The sequence below is a fragment of the Callospermophilus lateralis genome, chromosome 14 (assembly GCF_048772815.1).
Source record: "Callospermophilus lateralis isolate mCalLat2 chromosome 14, mCalLat2.hap1, whole genome shotgun sequence".
NCBI lineage: Eukaryota > Metazoa > Chordata > Mammalia > Rodentia > Sciuridae > Callospermophilus > Callospermophilus lateralis.
In genome coordinates, this window is record NC_135318.1 from 97,690,101 (window position 1) to 97,714,058 (window position 23,958).

The 23,958-nt window shown below is 34.1% G+C and overlaps 1 protein-coding gene across 3 annotated transcripts in view; it reads right to left on the bottom strand.

Annotated features, from left to right (window-relative positions):
• Rev1 (REV1 DNA directed polymerase) overlaps positions 1-23,958 on the bottom strand; it is a 77,082-nt gene that overhangs the window by 37,882 nt on the left and 15,242 nt on the right. For all 3 annotated transcript variants that reach the window (XM_076833672.1, XM_076833671.1, XM_076833670.1), the window contains exons 2-4: positions 15,726-15,789; positions 14,910-15,036; positions 3,113-3,281 (exon numbers count right to left, since the gene is read on the bottom strand). In XM_076833672.1, coding sequence (XP_076689787.1) covers positions 3,113-3,281; positions 14,910-15,036; positions 15,726-15,779 — 350 coding nt within the window. In that variant the 5' untranslated portion in view covers positions 15,780-15,789. The remainder of the gene's footprint in view (positions 1-3,112; positions 3,282-14,909; positions 15,037-15,725; positions 15,790-23,958) is intronic.

A 23,958-nucleotide genomic window follows, 5' to 3' on the forward strand; every position in this document is an offset into this window, starting at 1 on the left:
TCTTCTCTATTAGAAAATCAGCACCTAACACCTATATGTCCACCTGCACAACCAATCAGGTATCCGCCTTCTTCTTCAAAAGTGAATTTAAGGTAAGAAAGGATCTAATTATGTGCCAAGAGAAAAGAAGATGTTCTTTGCCTATTTTTTCTCCATTAGGCCAAAAAAATAAATAAATAAATCATTTTTATGCATTCAAAACTGAAACTCCTTTTGGCCCACCCTCAAGTTCCTGAACGTTTCAGTCACTCACCAAGACACCATGTATTTAGAAAAGTAAGGATGAAAACATGTGTTTTCACTACAGACACTAGGAGTTAAGCTAAAACCGAGAATATATTTTTATGAAGATATGAATCACAAATCATTAAGAGATGTCCCAAAATGTTTGCACTGTTTACATTAATAAAAATAAATTTAGAATTTTCTAGTTCGTGAGAAAATGTAAAATGACATCATGATTAATTTTTTTAAAAAGCGAAAATTTATAGGAGAAACTAGAATCCTGCAAATATTCTCTGAAGATATGATCAACTTTCATTTAAATGAGTTGAATAATCACTCTAATTAGAAATCAGAGTTTTAGCCCATTTCAAGTATGAGATCTTCAGAGTATTGTTAAGCGTACGACAAATATGCTAAAGTCAGTTTGGGAGTTTGTAAAGAAAAACTCTGATGGGGAACCAGTACTATTAACAGACCTCAAGTGAACTGGCTTTAGTTGGAACAATAAATCACCAGCATCTCTCAACTCAGAGACAATCTACTTGGGAACCTAACCATAGGAGACAGGTTCCCACATTCCAAGACAAAAAACAATATTAACAAAAACAAAACCAATCTGTAGTAACTTAAGACTATGGTTTTAAACTGCACTTCCATGAACACCTCAGATTTGGCAAGCCAGCAGCTTCTCTACTACATTTCAAATTTCAATGTAAAGTTGTCTCAAGAAAAGGATGACAAAATTTTGAAAACAAATAATTTATACTACATAAAAGAGTATAAGACTTGCAAAGCATAAATTTTAGTAAAATAATCTCATACTTAAACTAATATACAGAGACTTCTCATTAAAGGACTACCCTGCCTCTTGGATATTAGGGCCCTACGATCACACCTGTATTAACTCAAGTTTAATGGCACATACACTGGCATAAGGGAATTCTAATGAAAGCAATGCCTTACATATTTAAGGTGTAGTTCCTTTTATAACCACTCAGATGAAAACAGAAAAACTAATTATAAAAAGAATAGTATTTATCATCCATTAAATAACATATATATTTAAAATTTAAAAGTATAAGAAAATTTCATTTAAAACCCTGCTGAGACAAGATCAACAAGACAGGAATTAGAGTGTTAAAGCAAACAGTACTGGGCTGGGGTTGGAGCTCAGTGGTGGATCGCTTGCCTCACACATGTGAGGCACTGGGTTCACTCCTCAGCACCACATATAAATAAAATAAAGGTATTGTGTCCATCTAGAATTAAGAATATTTTAAAAAGTAAAAGAAAACAGTACTATGATTTAACCAAAATGATCCTATGCTATAATGACAAAAAGACATTTGGAAGAATTTATTTTATATATTCAGATACGTGCCCAAAATGATCCATTTCTACGTGGGCCTACTCATCTGTAACAAAATTAATGGTAAAGAAGTAACCCAAACAGGAGTCAAAAAATTCCTTCTCATATACAAAATGAGGTTAACACACCATATAACCATAATGTTCAAAGTCACTTTCAGTTATTTAAAAACAGATAACTAAGCAGAATTCCAGACTAAAATAAAATCCTATTTTTAAACTTTTAATATCTCAGCTGCATTATCTCCCTAGCCACATTCAGTAAGAATAGGTGTAAAGAAAATAGCTGTAATGGAAAAAAAAATTGTTTTCAAAGCAAATCTGGTTCCCACCCAGAAAGAACCCTTTCTCCCTGACTTCCCTACCACCCACTGGTTTCCCCATTCTGTCCACACCAAACTAACACCTCAAGAACAAAATTCTGGCTCTAACACAATGACAGGATAGTCTCTCTGACAACACAGCTCAACTCTGGAGTGACGCTAACTTCTTACACTGAGAACTTCATAAGGAGACAAAAAACTAAAAGCCATGTTAATCCTATGTAATGGACAGACAGTATCTGGGTCATGAGAACACAGCACCAAACAAGATCAGTGGGATGCGCTCTTAAGAAAGGCCTTTGATTTTAATCCCCCAAGGATTAAAATTCCCTTAGTCTGTAAGATTTAATTTTCTGAAAGCAGTAAAAGCACTTTTTAACTTTTAGAATTTATTTTAGTTTACAGAATAAACGTAACAATAGCTTCTTGTGCATTATGCCTCTACAATGTTCTACGAATTATGTTAAATAACTGACACAAATGATTTCTCTCTCACACATAATCCATTTAAAAGCTAACAAAAATACTGCAAACTGCTCTCCTTCCACTGCCCCTACTTCCAGCATTCCAGGTCACATTATCCTGACATACAAGAGTAAAGGTTAAAAAAAAAAAACAGGGGCTAGGGATGTGGCTCAAGCGGTAACGCACTCGCCTGGCATGCGCGGGGCACTGGGTTGGATCCTCAGAACCACATAAAAATAAAATAAAGATGTTGTGTTCGCCAAAAACTGAAAAATAAATATTAAAAAATACTCTCTCTCTTAAAAAAAATAAATATGTAATAAAAAATGATGAACTTTGCTCATATATTAAGTTTATTGACTAAGGTAAGCTCCATGAGATAGTGGAGAGATTTTTGTTTCGTTCGCTGATATTTCCCATATACACAAAACAGTCTAGCCCATAATTGATGCATAAATATTTGAACAAAATATTTTTCAAATATTTTCCCTCTCATTAAGTTGATTATCTCAGGTATTTTGTCACCGTGATGGCTAACACACTACTTTTAATAGGATGCCAAATCTTAGGCTACCGGAACTAATGTGAGTTTAAGACTACAGTAGTATTAAGACATTATTTTCCACTCTGTCAATTATGAGGCAATTAAATCAAATATGTATGATAAAATAAAAAGTATTCCATATTTCCAAAAACTTATTAATTTGAATTTAATCAAAAGTTAAACTTACCTTTCCACAATCCATTCTGGTCGAATTACTTTTTCTCCCTTTAATTCTTTAATTTTGGCATTAGGAAGATTTGTGGCAATAATATGTGTTGTTTTGGATCGGGAATAATATACATGGTATTGACCTCCATGTAACATCATTAGCTTTCTCAATTCCTCAGCAGAAGGATCTGTAAAGTCAACATTAAAATACATTAAGAGTTTCATATACGAGAAAGAAGAACACTAAGGTGAGTAATACCTTAAGTACACCAACTTAAAGATCACTGGTTCACTTTCTCCTTGGCTTTGTTGCCATTAAACAAAGGTAGGAGAAAAGCTATTTGACCTTAGCACATCCTCTTCCTCTGGATACCAGAAACAGTCAACCAATACAAAAACATCTACTCTAAGAGATGCCTAAAAGAGCAAACAAGGATCTCAAGTCACACAGAAATTACAAATAACAATTTTTAAAATATTTTATCATATTTAACATATGTCCTTAATACTGGTATCTTGTTTTTTAAAAATCTTTTAACTCCTTCAGAATAATAAAAGAGTAATCAGATAAATTACTCATACTTACTATAAGTAGACTTACTGCAGGGCTTATAATAGACTTGGCTCTTATGAGGCTTAACAATTTTAGTTTTTATTTAAGAAAACACTTAAAAAGTCAATTAAATATGTATGACTGCACATATGGTACAACGCTACATACTGTACAATCACAGAAATGTAAAGTTGTGCTGCAATTGTGTACAATGAATCAAAATGCATTCTGTTGTCATATATATCTAATTAAAATATAAAAAAATTTTAAAGTCAATTAAGTAAGTTAATCTCATTCAATTCCATAATATAAAACCTCATCAAGGCCAAAAAATAAAATTCATCAATACAAACAAAAACTAAGAAACACCTTTTTAAAAACTGTTTGAAATTATTTTATTCTGAGTAAAACGATAGCAAACATCTTAAACATCCGAAACTTTTAAGAAATATCAAAATCAATGATGTATGCTTTCCCATAAAAAAGAAATGTGATTAACTAAAGAGATGTTGTAACCTACATTGCTAGTATCATGTTAAACCATTTTCACTTTTCTGAATCTTTCACCTATCATCTTAATGAATGCTCTAAAACACACCTTCCCTAACAACTGTACCTGAGGGAAGTTTCCAAAGGAGCCTTATGTATCTGCCTTGTTATTCAACAACAGTTAAGCCCAAGCAATGTATGTCCAAGTGTTTAAATGTTTTTATAACAACACCTCTCTAATTAGGTTTCAGTCTTCTGTAGAAAGACAGAGGGGGTGTGGGGAACAAACTAATAGCATGTGTGTGTATATATATATATGTGTGTGTGCGTGTGTGTGCGCACACGCGTGCACACCAGGTTTGTCTAATTATTGATAAATTCTTGAAGCACAGTATTCATTTCATGCTTTTTACATGTACTGGCAATGTTCAACAGAAATGAAATCCACAATGCACAATATATAATTTAAAAATTTCTTGAGCCTCATTAAAAACATTTTTAAAAAGCCAGGCATGGTAGTGCATGCCTATAATTCCAACAACTCAGGAGGCTGAGGCAGGAGTATTACAAGTCTGAAGCCAGCTTGGGAAATTAGCAAGACCCTGTCTCAAAATTAAAAATTAAAAGGCACCAGGGATGTAGTTCAGTGGATTTAAAAAAAGGTGAAATTAATATTAGTAATATTTTATTTAATCCATTAGATCCAAAATACTATTGTGGATATAATAGATATATAAAATTGAGATTTACATTCTTTTTTATATTAAATCTCCAGAATATAGTAGAAATTTTATATTTAAAACACTCCTTACTTTAAATTTTATATTTAAACCACTTCTCTAGTGCTCAACACATGTGGAGAATTAAAAATATACTTCTGAATAAAATGAATTCAAAATTCACAATGGAAGATTTTTAAAGATCCCCAAAACTAAATAATAGTTATCATTTAGTTTATAAATCTATATAAAATGGTGGTGTGAAACAACTAGACAGACAGGAATCTACCACTTACTTACTTTCTCTAAAGCAAAGATTCAAGAACTTAAGTGATTTTATAAAATGACAAATAAAAAACACTAAATTAAAGGCTAGAGTTCAGAACAATAGGAACCCCAAATCCAGTAAGAAGCACAAAAATCTAAAAAATAATTTTTGCAAGTTAATCTCTGACTTTCCTAAACTAATTCCAATCCTATTAACCCATGTGGTTCCACATACTATGTACACCTCCTATGAAAACTTAAATACAATATATATATATAATTTTATAACTTCATAATTATAATTAGATATTAATATGATGATAAATAAGCTCTAAACTATTACTTCCAACGTTATTTGTTATTTTAATGCACCTGTGTCAACTCTGTTGAAATATTCACAGAAATGAAAACTTGGGGCTTAACAGGATTTAAGTTATTTAAGTAGAAAATAGCTAGCTATCCTCTATTTAGTTAGTCAAAAGATAAGTTATGAACCCACTAACTTTGCATACACATACTCTTAAAGCACTCTTCCCTCTACCACTTGAAATACAATCTTTGAAAACTAATTAAATTTGGAACTGGAAAACCTGGAGAGTTCATTGTTCTTGCACTGCATGAAGACACACAGCCTATCTGAAGCTCAAGTTTTAAAGCTCTTGCAAATTCTTCAGCATGAAGTGAACCATAAAAACCAATCTAATTAAAAGGTGAAATCACATAAACTATGTCATCAGACTGACCCAACTTTAATCCTGACTTTGGCTTTCACACCCTTTAGCTGTTTCGGCTTTTTTCTTTCTTACAAATAACAAATAAAAGAGTAACAATGATCTAAGTCTGGCACATAGGAAGCCCTCAATATGAAAGCTGCTGTACAATATGATGACATTAGAACTCCTTTCAAGTAATGTATATAATTTGAGGGTCCTGACCTGGACCCTTATAAAAATAGAGGTGGGGGGAGACGATATATAGACTACCATGTGGTAGCCCTAACTTTCAAAAAAAAAAAAAAAAAAAAAAAAAAAAAACTGCTGACAGTGTACGAAGGACAGTGGCTAGGGATTACTCTATCAAGACATATCCTGGCATGGTATCTTCCAGCATACCTAGTAGTTGGTGGCTGCTCTTATTTTGAGATTTAAAAAATTTTTCAAAATAGGGGCTATAACTCAGCAGTAGGGCATCTACCTAGCATGCACATGGCCCTGGGTTTAATCCCTAGCAAAAAACACACACACACACCACTTTCTTTCTCTCGCTCTCAAAACACACACACACACACACCACTTTCTTTCTCTCTCTCAAAACACACACACACATTCTCTCTCTCTCTCTCTCAAAACAGTAATTCTTTCTGGTTCTAATTCTTCAGTAGTAAAGCATGCTCCCATCTTACAACCTCAAAACAATATAAACAAATAGCTACGAAGGTTTACATAATAAATTCATTTTTTATATGTAAGATGCTCCTTTAATTCATCAAATGTGGAGTTAATTACAAAAAAAAAAAATATTTGGAAGATAGTGTCCAAAATCATGAAATCTGTATGCACTGTGTGACATGCTGCCTGCAGCAGATAATTTTCTTCATAGTACTGGTAATTTGAAATTACCTTCCCTATTTGCTTACATTATTGTCAATTCCCCCCTGTAATATATGCTCCTTGTGGACAGGAATCTTCCCTGTCTTGTTTTCATATCCTTTACACAAAGCAGATGTGCAGTAAGTGTGTGATGAATTAATTGACAACCTCAATGCATCACAGGCTCCCTCCTGGAGTCCACCTCTCTAGCACACATGGAATGCATGTGGCAGCAATACTTCCTTCCACACACATATCACTCATTTACTAAGATGACAGACACCAAAGCAAGATGAAGGGCGTTCAAATTCTAGCTCTGTCACTAGTTAGTTATGTGGACCCCAAGAAAGTTTCTTATTTTCACAGAGCCTCAGTTTCCTCATATGTAGAACAGGGATAACAACAGAGGGCTGTTGTGGAGACTAAATGAATTAAAATTAATAAATGACTGAGAAAAGTACCTTGAACAACAAAAAAAATTATGTCAGCTATTACCAGTGTTATTAGTATTAGCATTACTGTTTCTTATCCCAAAGCAGGAAGGAAACAGCATCAGGTGAGGCTGCTCCACTCATAAAATTTTTCCAACTCACAATTCCTCCTAACAAATCTTTCTCTATTGCTCACCCTTCAGTAAGTTTTCATTTAAGAATGTCCTTAATGTATGGGAAGGAATAAGAATAGAAAATGAAAAAACAAAAATAGACTAAGGGAAATTCAACCCTCTATCTTTACAATCAATGTCACACCCCAGGGAGTGTCAGAACTAAAAGAGCTTTTCAGAAGTCTAATGATCATTTCATTTCCCACAGCAGCACACACAACCTAATGAAAGTAAACAGACTGGACCAACTCAAATAGTTAGCAGATAAAATTAACATCCCTAAACCCTCATTACACATCCTTCTTGAACATATTACTTTTAAATTAATAAGAGTATGAAAATGACAATATTCCAGCCAACAAAATCATTACCCACAAATCTTTTAGTGAGGACCTTAAATAAATAAAACAGTGTTTCTGAGGCTTATGGCTTCATAGGTGACTTTACCAATAGGAAAAAATAAAGTGTTGGTTTGAATAAGGTTTTTAAGGAACATGTGCCAAAGAACTATTTCCTTAAAGTTCTACTAAAGTTTTAAATAACAAATTATTATTCATTTAATGTCCCTGATATAAGTTTTTATAAATAGCATTAATTTTAGGCCGATTAATTTTGAGTAGTGGAACCCTTTCAAAATCAATGTTCATTGTTATATTCTATGCATAGTGTAAAGATCAGAAATACAAAAACAACAACAACAACAAAAAAAAAAGCCTGGAAATATCTGAATGCTTTAACATTGATTGCATTCTATACTATAGTTTACTCCTGACAATCCTACCAAGTAATATAATCCTCATTTCAAAGAAAAACAAATCAGATTGGAGAAATGAAGTTAACTTTCCAAAATCACATACAGCTACGAAAATGGCCAAAATTCAGATTCAGGTCCAGTCTTGTGAAAGTCTTACTCAAACAACATTTTTTTTTCTATTTCTTTTTGGTACAGTGCTGGGAATCCAATCAAAACCAAAGTCTAGAGCGTGGTAGGCAAGTGTTCTACCACTGCGCCACTCCCCAGCCCTTGCTCAACCTTAACAGGTGGCAATCCTAGAATGAGAAATTGGTTTCCAGGTGCAGGTTAACACTGAAAAGTCATGTGATCTTGGGCAACTCAACTCACCTCACTTAGCCTCATTTCCTCATTTGCAAAATGAGAGACTAAACTAGATGAAAACGAAGGTCCCTTATAAAACTGTTACATGATTCCACACACTAAAATCATTATCTCCAGCACACAAAATCTGAAGATTTCTTCTGGTGACAATCACATTCATGTGTTCAGAAAACATTAATGTACGGTTGTAAGTTTTCAAAAAATCCCTGTCACTTGAATTGTACATCTGTTACATATGCATAGTCTCATTTCTTTTTGCAAGTTGTGCCAAAGTATTTGCCCACCCACCTGCCTTTTTTTTACAAACTTCAACGTGCCAAAGTCGTTAAGACCTGGATTTTATCCATATATTCTGGTTATCTTGTGGTTTACACAAGAAAACCAGAACATCTCTTTTCCCTAACTATCCCAATCCCACCAATAATACAGTGGTGCAATTACTGTCCACTATATATAAAGCGTTGTCTCACTTGAGCTTTCACAAAAATAAACAGATCCCCAGTCTATCTTCTAGAGATGATTATACTTCAGTAGGCCTAGAATGTGGCCCATTTCATATTAAAAAGTAAATATTTAAGACGACTGTGTTAAATTAGCATGTGACTAAAAACATTTTAACATTCAGATGTACAAATAAACAAACATTTTACTTAGTTGTCCAGTCAACTAATATTTATTGAGCATCTACAGTGTATTAGGTAAAGTTCCAGGCACAGGATACAGCAATCAACAAGATTCAAGTTTGTGCTCCAGGATATTTGCATTTCATGGCCAGACAAAATAACAAGTCAGAAAAATAGTATCAGTTCTGTTACAGATAAATGTAACAAAGACAAATAAAGTTGGATTAGGGGTTACAGAGCAACTGGAGAGCAATGGAAACCAATTTTGGATAAAGGCAGTCTGAAAAGGTCTCTTTAAAGAGGTATTTAGCACAGTCTGCATGATGAAGATCTGAAGAAACAAAAAGAACAACAAACCAGGTACAGCGGCCCATCCTGCAGTGGTTCTGGAGACTGAGGTGGTAGGATCCCAAGTTTGAGGCCAGCCTCAGCAACTTAGCAAAGCCCTAAGCAATTTGACAAAGTCCTGTCTCAAAATTTAAATTAAAAGGGCTGATGATGTAACCAAGTGTTAAAGCATCCCTAGGTTCAATACTAGTTTATGAAGAAAAAGAAAAGCAAATTTAAGGTTCTGAGATTGGTTAAGAAAATAATTTGGGGATACAGAAAAAGATACACTGAATCCCACCAAAAAGTGGCCATCATGCAGGAAACACACATGAACCACCAGAATACAAAACAAGCAAATGGTAAGCAATCCAGACCACATCCTTGGCTCAAGTGTTTGCACCCAAAAAGTAATACGATGAGAGGGCAATGAGCAGGCATGGGGAAAACTGCAACAGGCTCTAGCTACTGTACTTCCATAAATATTAAGAGACCAGACCAAGGGGAAGCTGCTTTTTGCTCAAGACGGTATACTTTCTCTCCTGAAAACACAGGTTTAAAATAAATGTTTCTAGCAGTGATGATATTAACATTTACACCTATGAAGTGACTTAGAGAAAGAGGCAAAAACTGATTTAATCTGGGTCTTCATGGATGCCCTGCATTACTAATTTACAGAAATCGGAAGAGAAGAACCTTTTCATCAGAGCAAAGTAAAAAGACAAATCTAGAAAATCAAAGTAAACCTAAGAATTTGCAAGTGAAAATGCAGGTTAAGGACTAGGACTACAATGCCTCAACCCATTTATCCAAGACCCAGCTTAAAAATTCAGTTGCTTTATTAAAGGAGATTCACTAAGGCTCCCACAAGCAACTGCTTTCGTTTTTCCTCTGTTCATCTCTATTCTAATTCACAGAGATTATTTATAAGTCACAAAATCCATGTTCTCTATCAAACTACCTCTTTTCACACATCTTTCCACATAAGCAGCATCCAAAATATGTTTGCTTGGTCAATTAAAGTAGAATAAATGTGATGGAAGGTTTATTAATTGGAAAATTCAACATAGTAAAGATGCTAATTCTCCCCAAAATGAACTACAGTTTAATTTAATTACTATCAAACCCTAGCAAGATACACAATAGAATTTTATCATTTATTCTAAAATATATGTGGAAAGGCACAGGCCTTATAATAACAAAAATAATCTTGACAAAAGAAGTAGTAACTGAGAGACGTTGTTCTACACCATCATAAAGCTTACTATACAAGAGCAGTGTGGTACTGATAAAGTGGAACAGTGGAAACAGTGGAACAGAGTAGGAAACTCAGAAAAAGGTTCCACTCAGATATACCCAAATGACTTTTTAACAAAGGTACAAAAGTAATCAAGGGCTAAGATTGTAGCTCAGTGGTAGAGAGCTTGCCTAGCATGTGTGAGGCACTGGGTTCGATTCTCAGCACCACAAATAAATAAAATAAAGGTACGTTGACAACTAAAAAAGTATTTAAAAGAAAAAAGTAATTCAAGGGAGGAAGGATAGCCATTTCAACAAAGGGTTTTGAGGCAAGTGGACATTCATGGAGGGGAAAAAAAACCTAATCCAAACCTCAAAATAAATGTAAAACACAAAACTTAAAAAAAAAAAAACTCCTGTGTGTGCACACACGCACACACCCAGAGAAAAATCTTTAGAGTCTGGCACTAAGCTATGTTTTTAGATCTGAAAGCACAATCTTTAAAAATGGATAAATTACACCTTGTAAAATAAAAAAAGTTCATGCTCTGCAAAAAATTATGTCAAGATGATGAAAGAGCTGGGTATGGTGGCATATGCCTATAATCCCAAAAGCTGGGGAGGCTGAGGCAGGAGGATCTTGAATTCAAAGCCAGCCTCAGCAAAAGCAAGGTGCTAAGCAACTCAGTGAGACCCTGTCTCTAAATAAAATACAAAATAGGGCAGGGGATGAGATTCAGTGGTCAAGTGGCCCTGACTTCAAATCCCTAGTAACCACCCCTCACCAAAAGATTATGAAACAAGCTATAGCATGGGGAACAGAATGTACATACCACATATATGACAAAGAAATATAAATTATGTATTATATAAATATAAATTATATAAATTAAAACCATGATGAGAGATCACTGCACACCTACTAAAATAGATAAAATAAAAAACAATGCTGGCAAGGATGCAAAGAAAATGCATCACTCATACACTGCTGGTGGGAATATAAAACAGTAAACACTTCAGAAAAGTTTGATATCTTACAAAAACTAAAGATGTCAAGTTTTACACAAACATTTATAGCAAAAAACAAAACAAAACAAAACAAAAAAACAGGAACTAACCCAGATGTCCTTTAATGGGCAAATGGTTAACACTGCCATATAGTCATGCTATGGGATACAACTCAGCAATAGGAAGGAAAAAACAAGTTACACATCTAACAATTTTTTATGAATCTCCAGAGACAAATACTGAGTTAATAATAAAAAAAAAAAAGGTCAATCCCAAAAGTTTATATACTATAGTTTCTATTTATACAACATTATTATATGTTGAACAAATGTCAAATGACGAAATATAGAAATGGAGACCAGATTACTGGTTGCAAGAAATTAAGATAATGACAAGCACAGAAAGGGAAGTGGGCATGGCTATAAAAGGGCAACATAAAATATTCTTCATTTTTTTTTTTTTGTAATTGTAGATGGACAGCATTATTTTATTTATTTTTTTAATGCGGTGCTAAGGATCGAACCCAGTATCTCACATGTGCTAGGCAAGTACTCTACCACTGAGCTATAACCCAGCCACACATAAAGTATTCCTGATGGAAATATAGACTCTTCTCAATGTCAACTTCCTGGTTGTGACACTGTACTATTGCCTATTACCATTGGGGAAACTGGGTGAAGGGTTCACAGTATCTTTCTATATTTATTTCTCACATTTGCCTATGAATCTACCATATTTTTTTAAAGTTCAATTAATAAATAATCCTGTACCAAAGAAGCATATAAATCTCTAATTTTTTAAAAAAAGTCTTAAAAATAATTCTATGACAAAGAAGTTAACCTTAATAAGGAACAAATGCTTTGAGGAGAAAAAAAAGAATGGGCTCGCAGAAGCAGAGGCAGAAGCAGAGGGATCTCCTAAGTTCAAGTTCAAAGTTAACTGGGTTGGGAGTAAAAGGGCCTATGAAAAAGGCCTGGTGGCAGAATTAGGAGTTTTAAGGGAATCAAGAAAATTCAGAATATTAGTTAAGGTCTGTGAAGAGATGGCTAAGAATCAACAAAAATACAATGTCTTATCTTACTTCATCTTATGCATTACTCTTTTTACTTTCTAATTCACTACATAAAAGTTGCTAATTATTTCATAAATTAATTCTTAATAAAAAGAATTCTTATGAATTGTTAATTCTGTTTATAAAGTTGTGAAATATTCACTAAAACTGAAACTTTTTCTAAAAGGAAAGTTATTTTAAATCACAACTTGAGTGTCACCATAAAATTCAGCACAAGTTTACCTACTGAATTACAACATAATATTTTTAAAAGGGATAAAGGAAAGGGGGAATAATGATGGATCCAAATAGAAAATATCTTACAAGTCACACAAAAATCAGTCATAAAGTAGAATCACAATTCTAGTTTTCCAAACAAGAAAGTAATGACTGCAATATTTTTCTCCCTTACACATAGCATCTCCTTCCTCTTATGTGAATAAGAGTATCCCTCATGAATTGAGGACTTCTGTAACTGGCTCATGTAACGCATAATATTTTGTTTATTCATTTATTTATTATTTTTGGAACTAAACTGGAGCTGAAGCTGGCACCTCACACATACTAGGCAAGTACTGATCTACATCTCCAGTCTTTTTTGAGACCAGGTCTCTCTAAATTGCCCAGGCTGGCCTCAAACTTGTAATCCTCCCACCTCAAACTCCCAGGCAGCTGGAATTATAGGCACATGCCACCATGCCCACTGTTTTTATTATCATTTTAACTATTTTATGGTGCATATAATGAAAATCAATAAACCTCAAATTTGCCAAGATTTTCAAGAAAAAAAGAAAATTCCTGAATGTGACTGAAACTTCCTGAAACTTCCCAAAGTTGCACCAGCATAAGAGTCTTAGATGAAACTCATTGTTCATGAAGCCTAACAAAACTCCTAATTACAATCAATACACACTACCCTTACTAAATGAAGCAAATGCATCAATTCATTAATACTTTAATTTAGCAAATACTTCTAATTTAGCATCAATTCATTAATACTTTAATTTAGCAAATTTAGATACAGTCACTGCAGAAGCATCAAGGATACAATAGGGATAAAAATATAGCTCTTGCTCTTGTCTAGTAAACAGGCAACTAAAGTAAGGCCTAATAATGGTAAGTAAGATACAGACACACAAGGAGCCACAGCTCTAGAAGAAACTATGAAATCACTTAAAGTATATGAAGACAATCAGATAACCAAGGGAAAAAGATACAGGTATCAGCCAACTGAAAAGCAGAGAGGGGAAAATAAAACACACGAACAAAACTATTTTCAGCCATTCACTTAAAATTAAAAAAAATATTTTCTCTCTCTCTCTCCAGTGATCGTAAGATGACAGTTCCCTAAGAAAATGAAGAAAATACTTGAGGAATAAAACTGATAATTAATAGCCAAGTGCTATCTGACTTTACAGATTGGAAAAAGATAAATCTAAACCAGCTATATGGTAGCCAAAAGAGAAGCTGCTTGGTGCCAGTAAAATCAATAGAAATTCATGAAATACAGGCACCGGGCACTTCCAAAAGTAGTTGTGTGAATAAGTCTTAAAACAGGAAACTGATGGCTTAAACTACTTAAGGGGCAAATTAGAACTCCCAGATTTCTTCCCCCACTCACAAAGACTACCAAACTCCTCCAGATACCAGTCTCAATAACATCAGAAACAGATGATAGGAAAGGAGATGAAAAAAGAGAGAGAGATTAAATGAAATTTTACTTCCTAAACCCTAAGAATTCTGATTCTTTCCTCTCCACTCTTAACAACCAAAATGTTGGCAGTTAGGTTTATACATTTCTCCTGGCAAGAGAACAAGAGATTCTTCTCTGGGAAATCATAGACTCAAAGAGGGTCAATGAATAATCACATTTGGAGATTTCCCAAGGAAATGGTCCTGTCAGACTCCCCTATATGCACCTTGCAGTTGTCAAGCCCACCCATATGCAATGAGTTCCCAGTCTGCTGTTTAAGCAAGACACCTACTATTCTTCACTTTAAACCTCATTTAACTATGTACTTTGATAAAATTAAAGGTGGGATGGAAAGGGGTAGAGAAGGAAAGGGGTAGAGAAGGAGTAATATCTAAATAAGGACTTTTTTTATCATTTAAAAGTCATTTTCATATACATGACAAATAATTAAAAGCAGAAAATTTGAAACAAAAATATATTCTCAAGCCTAAAAAAGTACATGTCAAAATAGGTACCAAACAATAAAAAGTACTCAACCTGTATATCCATTAACATAGATGGCAACTCCACTAAAAATAGTAGATGATGTCCCATCCTTCTGTAAAGCAGCATCTGTTCGAAACTGTTCCTCCAATTTTTGGACCTTGGCAGCCATATACCCACCCTAGAATTATAGAAAGATAAAACAATTACAAAGGTTATATTTTCTCCCTCCACTCCCCACTCAAGAAACTTAAATTTTAAAAATAATAAGACAACCTTATTCTGTGCTAGTTACTAGGATAAAATGATGACATTCTAAACCTGAACCACACAGCAAGGTAAAAAACAGGTAGATCAAGTAAAACTCTTCCCTCTGCCAACTCAATTTTAATATTAATAACCTTATTACACTCTTATGATATTACTTTTAAAAAGGAAAAAGTCAACCATAATAAATTTAATGTCATAAATTTTTTTGTGACATTAAATTTATCATATTTATACTGTTCTTATTTACATATACAATTGATTGAGTTACACCAAAGTTTAAAACAATCAGATATTTAACAAGTGATCTAAGAGCAAATTTTTAGAGTGCCTTCTACTATTTCTATACAAGAAGCGTAAGATGAATCAATTAAACAAACCAGCAGCCCTCTACACATGGGAATTAAGAATACAATGAATGATTCCATGGCTAAATTCTGGATCTAATTAATCTACTTGACAGTAGCACTAATTCCACTAGGTAACTTCAACCTCAGAAAAATATCAAAAGCTATCACTTAAAACACAGTGATTTAAAATTTATGCCTTAAGCCACATTATAAGCTAAAAGAATGAAAAATATTTTTATTCTTTAAAACACACCCATTTTTCCCAGCCATCATTTTCAGCTCGCTTCCTCCATCCACCTCGCCTCATGGTGGAGCTTCTGTATTGAGGGGGGGGAAAAAAAAACAAAAATTTTATAACACAATGTACTCCTAATTATCACTTTATTTCAGTATTAAAAAAAAATTAAAATAAATTCAAATGCTCAATTAATCCAATACCTAGCAAATTTTTTCCAAAATATAATTATTCTCAGACTGATTTACAAGTGAAATTTGTCCCTAAAACACCCTCCTAGAGTTTAACTACTGTAAATTTCATTTTTATAGATAAATTTTTATGCATTCCTGAATAGGTATCTTAACGTTCACTCATATAAAAACATCATCATATGCAACAAACATGGCCACACTTATTAACTTGTTACCATTAATTAATAAAACATTTCCTTTCATTAACCATTGTGTAACAGCTTCAACTCCTGTCTTTGTTGTTACATAGTGGATACTTACAATTGTGCTCACAGTGTAATTCACCAAAAAGCTCTAAAAGAAGTCAATTAAAACAATACGTCATAGAGGACATGATGCAGAAAGATTATCACGTATAATAATTGAGTACGTCTGTCATTCTCCTTAAGGCAACACTTAGCCAGCCAACTATACTGTAAAAACCACCAGGATGACCAAATGATGGCCATCACAAGTGTTAGGCAGGCTTGATGTCTTGCAAGACATAAAATTATTTATGTCAAAATGGCACTAAATACAACTCCCTATAAGGTCGAATCTCTTAACTGAAATGGCCACACTGCATTAACCTTCACAAATTTAATATAACTTCTATTTAGGATTTTCTTCTAGTCACTGCATAGGTTTGTATCAATGGGTTACTATATGAAGCCTTAAACATTATCAAAGTGAGGCTCAGTTGATAGCACGTACAGAGGCCTGGGTTCAATCCTCAGCACCACAAAAAGTGCGTCAATTAATAAAAAATTTGGAGGACTTTTAAAAATTGTTTTAAAAAATTATCAAAGTCATCAAATGAGCTTTGTTATGATTAATGAGAATTTTTTACTTAACACCACTTTAAAACATGATGAGAAAGACAAAGCATTTTCTTTCAAATACTCTTGTTCTTGGTATACTGTGGGGTTTAGTTTCTCTTTACTGGCACATATATGAATGATGAATTCGGTCTGTCTGTACTTTAAAGATACAAAGAAATAATTCTCAAAGAGTTAAGTCCCAGCAGAGAGACAGATAATATAAATGTTTTAGGGGCATATGCAAAATGCTCTGAAAATAGAAGGTAAACTGATTAACTCTTTGGAGAGAACTTTAAAAGTTTGCTATATGCAGGAGCATAGAAACCTGATGTGTTCAATATCAAGTCCCAGAAATGCCATATTTTCTGTTAAATATTTCTTCTTTGCCTAGGCCCCCCCAACAAAGTCTTCACCCCTTATTTTAAGGGAGTTTAAGAAATGTTTTAACACATTTCTTGACTTCACATAAACTCTGAATCCATATGCCTAGTCTTACGAGTCAAGAGTTTGGGAGTTCTGGCCAAGGATGCAAACTCACAATAATAAAACTATTAAACTACTAATTTTAAAGGTAAATCAAATAACAAAATATATTTTAAATGCTTAATCCATTTGCTCAATCATTTAAGTGTCCCACTTATTAAGTTCTACTACAGTCCCACTGCAAAAGGCCAATAAGAGGGCTGGGTTTTAGCTCAGTGATGGAGCGCTTGCCTTACACATATGAGGCACTAGGTTAGATCCTCAGGACTATATAAAAATAAATAAATAAAACAAAGGTATTGAGTCCATTTATAACAAAAATATATACTTTTTAAAAAAGCCAATAAGAAAATCCTTACTGATGGTTTGAGAATAGACAAGTATAAAACAAAGCTGAATGCAGAATTTTATATATATAAATTGTTTTTTAAAAACTTGCCTCCAGATAGAGAAGGCCTAGGGAAAGTAGAAATTACTGGCCAAGAATCACAAGAGGACAAAATCTACAAAGAAAATCTACCAACTCAGTTCTCCTTCCCAAAGCAGGATCACTTTTCCCCTCTGAAGGTATTCACCAGTTCTCAAGGAGTGTCTGAAAGGCTGGGCAATGTTTTTGACAAGCATGGTGCTAAGAGAATAAGAACTGGAATTGAAGCGTCTTCCAAAGATACACATGTATCTCCCTGCTTGGGATTAGGGCCCTGGGTGGAAGAATAAACTGAAAGTAAACTGATTACAACTTTGCAGAAACTGAATCCTACCTTACATTATTTCTACTCTGAAAATAGTTAAGGTGCTCCTGGATTGCTAAAACTTCAAAACAACTAGAAGAAGCAAATGTAAATCCACTATGGAAGATAGCAACATCCTAAACTTCACATATTTCTACAATCAATTTTGCAAATAAAATATAAAGTCTATGACACAAAGTACAAGTAAAAACAGAATAATAAAATCACAGACCTAGAAATACTGAATTTAACACAAACTTTAACCAGCATAATTACTATGTTAAAGGAGATTTAAAAAAAAAAAAAAAAAAAAAAAGGTTCTAAACTTTTCCAACCAAAAAAATAAATGAGCACAAGGCAAGGAAATACAAGTCCTACAAATAAACTCAAACGGAAGATTTTCAGCAGGATAGGATGAGGCACCCTGGAGCGCAAAGCAAACTACATGATTCAGCTCCACAATGCTGGGAAACAATGCTACTTAGAGGACAAATTTTAGCATGCAGCAAAGCCACATGAGGTGGTCACCATCTGACCACCTCAAGTGTAAGGCCAAATAAAAGCAAGATGTTGCAACGGGAAACAAACCACCCTATGTTTATCAACACTTCTGTTAATACATACAATTCATACTTCACTGAGACCCACATGCACCTTCTTTCAGACACTCAAAACATTATATGTTGCAAACATTTAAAATACACTATGTATAAAATTGTCATTAATCCTGTAAATGATAGGTAGTCAGACAAATACTTCCTGAGTAAAGAAAGTAAACTTACAGGTAACCTATAAAGCACAGTAACAGAAATACATGGTTGCCCAATACATCAATATTTGAAAAGATCCTGAGTTTTTAATCTTAGCTTTTATTTCTCTTAGTAACATTTTTCCAAATATTCACACTCAAATATTTACTAAATCTACTCATCAATCACAGATACCTCTCCCCCAAAATGTGGTAACACAGGTACAACAGCAAGTAACACACCTTCAATGCTAAAGAGAACCACACAATAGATGGGAATTAATGGCAAATCATCCAGAGAGCTGCTTATATAATGTAAAATCAGGAAGGAGCAAATGTAAAACCCTGTCTTAACTGGGCATGATGGTGCACACCTGTAATCTCAGTGACTTGGCAGGCTGAGACAGAATTGCAAGTTTGGGGCCAGTCTCAGCAATTTAGTTTCAAAAAATAAATAAAAAGTTTGAGGTTTTGGCTCACTGGTAGAGAGCCCCTGGTTTTAATTACCAGTACCCAAAAAACAAACAAACAAAAAGTGCCTATTCTTAGAAACTGTAATGTGTCAAGATGTAAAAGGCCTAAGTTCCTGCAAGCCAATAAGGACCATCACAAAAAGAAAGTGGCTCTGCCAATGTCCCTATAGATAAATCCAGGGAAACGTTCTTCCCTCTAGGTGACTGATTTGATTCTTCAAATTAGACTTTTCCCTAAAAGGGAGTAAGGCAATCAATCAGCATACTACTTGACAGAAATATGCCTCAGAAATAATGTGCTCCCTGTTTTTATTCTTGGTTTCAAGCAATGTTTTGAATTATGCCTTATTTACTAAATCTGCTCATTGAGAGGCAACCTCCTAGTATTGACAACTAACCAATTATCAAGATTAGACTTGTAAATAAATATCACATTCTTGTTTTCTGAACCAACTCTTGCAGACTGGGTTCCCAAGCCAATTTCACAATGCTTGATGACCCTGGGGCAAGCGTTAAAGGATTCTAAACCTGTATTGTGCAACCTAAATAACCTACCATCTTCTCCTGATCCAGCAACATTAATAGATAATGCAGTTATGGATCTCCAAAAATTAGTTTAAAAATGGAAAATGAGTGAATTCATATATGTAATAGTACCCTTATTCCTAGCATATAGAGTATGTTCTCAATAAACATTAGCTACTATTCTAGGAATATACCTTGCTAGTTCATAGTGAAAATCAAATTTTGAGACTACATATTTGAAAACTATGAAGTATATAACAGTTTATTTAAATGAACATCCATGATCTATCTACAACATAACAAAAAGCAAAGATTTACTGACACAAGATCTGGGTTCAAACCCCAGTTCAAAGGACTACCTAGCTACGACACAGGGTAAGTCTAAAGCATTTGGCGTGATATCTCTTCACCTAAAAAAAACAAGTATAAAGAATCAGCACTCAGAAGAATCCCTTAGGTGGCCATATATGAATGTAAAGTGGATGTGGCGGAAAGAAACAGCAAGCAAGAAAGATTCTACTCCCTAAACCCTTCTAATTTAAGCAGACCTTTTTTTTTTTCTTTTTCTTTTTTTTTTTTTTTTTTAAGGCAAATGGTAGAGCAGCTGTGTCTATAAGAGCCAAGGATTTGAAATGCCTACAATGCAAGCCTTCCTGACTTCTATTCTTTTAACAGGGATGTCCAAACTATAGGAAGTTTCTCATTAAGGACCGGATTATTTAAAATATAACAAGATTATTTATGCTTGCATTTTACCTAACTTTAGTTCATTGTTTGCTAGAGCACATTCTGTACATTTTAAGAGGCTGGTCAAATCCCACTAAAAAGACTATCATTCTGCCTTCTTTACTATGGCTACTGATGGATTTTAACATATACCAAGGAAATGAAGTTCATCATAAGGAGCAATCACTTTCATGCAAAAATGATGTTTTATGTATTTACAAAAGAATTATTAACACTTTAAGTACAAACAGTTCATCAGACACAAGTAAAACTCACCCCATTTAGAGAGAAAATGCCCAAATATTCACCAGTATTAATCTGTTGGTTACATATTTGAAACTCTAAAGTCTACTGAATATTAAGATTAATGAAACCGCCTTTAAATTGCTTTTAATCAGTGTCATTACTATGGTCATCTATAAATGTATGGTGTTATCTTACCTTCATTTACATAAGACATATTTACTCTATGAAATTAATATGCAAATATGCAATGAATGAATGAAATGTGTACATTTTAAGTTGTGTAGCACAATTCATGAATGTGACAAGGACAGCAGCCTGTGGTTACTATCCTACTTTAGGCAAAGTTGAAATAAAATAAGCTTGCCTTTGGCTCTCTTCCATCTCTCAACATATTTCTTTTTTTCCTCAAGGTTTATCTTAATTGGTTAGCTGTCAGTTCTCTGCCAATGTATTTACTGAACTGACTTAAGGTATGATGTCCCATGGACATCTATGTTTAAAAGGACTTCTGCATGACCATTCATTGAGAAAAGGACAATCTTTTCAATAAATGTGGTAGGAAAACTGGATATCACATGCAAAGGAAGTTGAACCCTTACCTTATACCACATACAAAATTAATTCCGAATGGATCAAAAACATTAACATAAGAGCTAAAATTATAAAACTCTTAGAACTAAGAAAGCATTGATTTCTTGGCTATGACACCAAAAGCACAGGCAACAACAAAAAGTAGATAAATTGGACCCCATTAAAAATTTAAAACTTCTCTGTACATCAGAAGACCCAAAAGGGGATCTGAGTGTGCTCAGTGATAGTGAACACTGGCAAGTTTCTGGGTCAATTTCTGGCATCACAAAAAGGAGGGCAGAGGACAGAACAGTAAAAGGAAATGCTACAAAATGGGAGAAAATATATGCAAATTTTATATCTGATAAGGGGTTATATTTTTTTAAAAAAGATCTCTACAACTTAACATTAAAACTACACACATTGCCAATAGGCACTTGAAAGGATGTTCAACATAACTAATCATTATGCAAATTGAAAGCACAATGAATAGGATAACTGCTATTAAAAAAAAAAAAGGAAAGTATTGCCAAGGATGGAAAGGCACTGGGACCCCTTGTGCACTACTGGTGAAAATAAAATATGGTGCAGCTTCTATAGAAAATACTACAGCAACATAATATGGTGGCACATGTCTACCATCCCAGTAACACAGGAAGCTGAAACAGGAAAATCAAAAGTTTAAGGCCAGCCTGAACAACTCAGAAAGAGGTCTCAAAATAATAATTTTTTTAAAAAAGGACTGAGGATGTAGCTTAGTGACAGAGCACCTGGGAGTTCAATCCCGGAGGGAAGGAAGGAGGAAAGGAAGGAGGGAGGGAAGGAAGGAAACGAAATAGTACAGAAGTTGTTGAAAAATTAGGAATGGACTTATCATGATTATGAAATTTTACTTCTGAGTATAGGCCCTAAAATAAAATGTGAACACAAGTACATATTTATTTATTTCTAGTCCACATTCACACCTTAATTATTAACAAGAGCCAAAAGGCAGGAAAACTGAAGTGTCTGTTGATGGGAGAAATGGATAAGGAAAATGTAGCATATATCTAAAATGAAATATTTGGTCTTAAAAAGGAAGGAAATTCCAACACATGCTACAACATGAATGAACCATGAAGACGTAAGTCTAAGTGAAACAAGCCATTGTAAAAAGACAAATATGTATGACTCTATTCATGAGTTACTTTAAGCAGATAAATTCAGAGACAGAAAGTAGAATGGTGGTTGTAGGGAAGAGTTATTGTTCAATGGGTTAAGTTTTAGGCAAGGTGAAAGGGTTCTGATGATGAATCGTGGTGATGGTTGTAGGATAATGTGAATGTAACTAATCCACTAAAACATACACTTAAAAACAGTTAAAATGGGGCTGGGGATGTGGCTTAGCAGTAAAGGGCTCTCCCAGCATGTGCAAGACCCTAGGTTCGATCCTCTGTACCACATAAAAATAAATAAAGGTATTGTGTCCAACTACAACTAAAAAATAAAACATTAAAAAAAACAGTCAAATGGTAAGTTTTATATCGTATCTACTTTACATAGATATAAAATTTTTTAAAATAATATTTAAAGGAGCAAAGGATGTTTTTTTTTGTTTGTTTTTTGTTTTTTTAATAGAACTTCTGAAGCTAGATGCACTAGGATCACAGAAATGGGCAAAATACAAGAAAGGGAGGTGGGGTGTAACCACTGTGTGGAGGCGGAGTGCAAAGCTGAGAAAGAGGCTACCTCTCCAAGCAATCTGTACTGCAGAACTTGGATCCTTTCTTGGAACTGTGGGCAGTGGGAGGCCAACTGCAAAAGGACCATGTGCTGTTCTTATGAGAAATTAAGTAAATGGGGTGCTAGACCACAGGCCTAAAAAAAACTGACAATGCCTACTCCAATGCTCTTATTTGGTTCTTAAATGGTAAAGGCTTTGACCAGAAAAGCAGCTTTTTGTGTAACTTTCAGATCTAAAATAGCTGATTGGAGATTTTGTTTTGAGACCATCATTGTCTAAAGCTATAGTTTTCAGGCTGCTATTAGAAGAACTATAGAAAATCCTGAATTTCATAACCAGGGAAGTACAGCCTTCTTTCAGACCCATGGCACACACTGTAGTCAGGTTTCCTCTCTGAAGGGACTCTCACCAAGCTACTTAGAGGGGAAAAAAAATCAGACACCTGAGTGCACTATGCCCTTGTAGCAATTTCCACAGAAGTACCTAACTTTAGTCTTTACACTTGATTTTTAGGTGTTCTAAAATCAAGTAACAGTGTACACTTTCTAAGAACAGTTTTGCATGCAAGTAGTATTTCATGTATTTAAGATACCTTTTAAAAAATATACAAAAATAAAAGTCCAAGATATTTACATTAGATTTTATTTCAAATCTAGTACAACCAACCGTCTTTTACAATTTTTTCACCTTCAGTATACAGAAACATTTTTCTATTTCCAATTTTTCTGCTGCAATAAAACAACTCCTGAACTAGATGAGATACTCTGTCTGTTTGCTTTGTTTTGAGCCAGAATGTTGCCCAGGCAGGCCTAGAACTCCCGGGTTTAAGTGATCCTCGTGTTCAACCTCTGGAGTAGCTGGAATTACAGGCATTGGTCACCACACACAACTGAGATCCATTTTGATCAACACCAAATAAACACAGAACTCAAAAAAAATTTAGTCTAGGACTGGGGCTGTAGCTCAGTGGTAAAGCACTTGCCTCGCATGTGT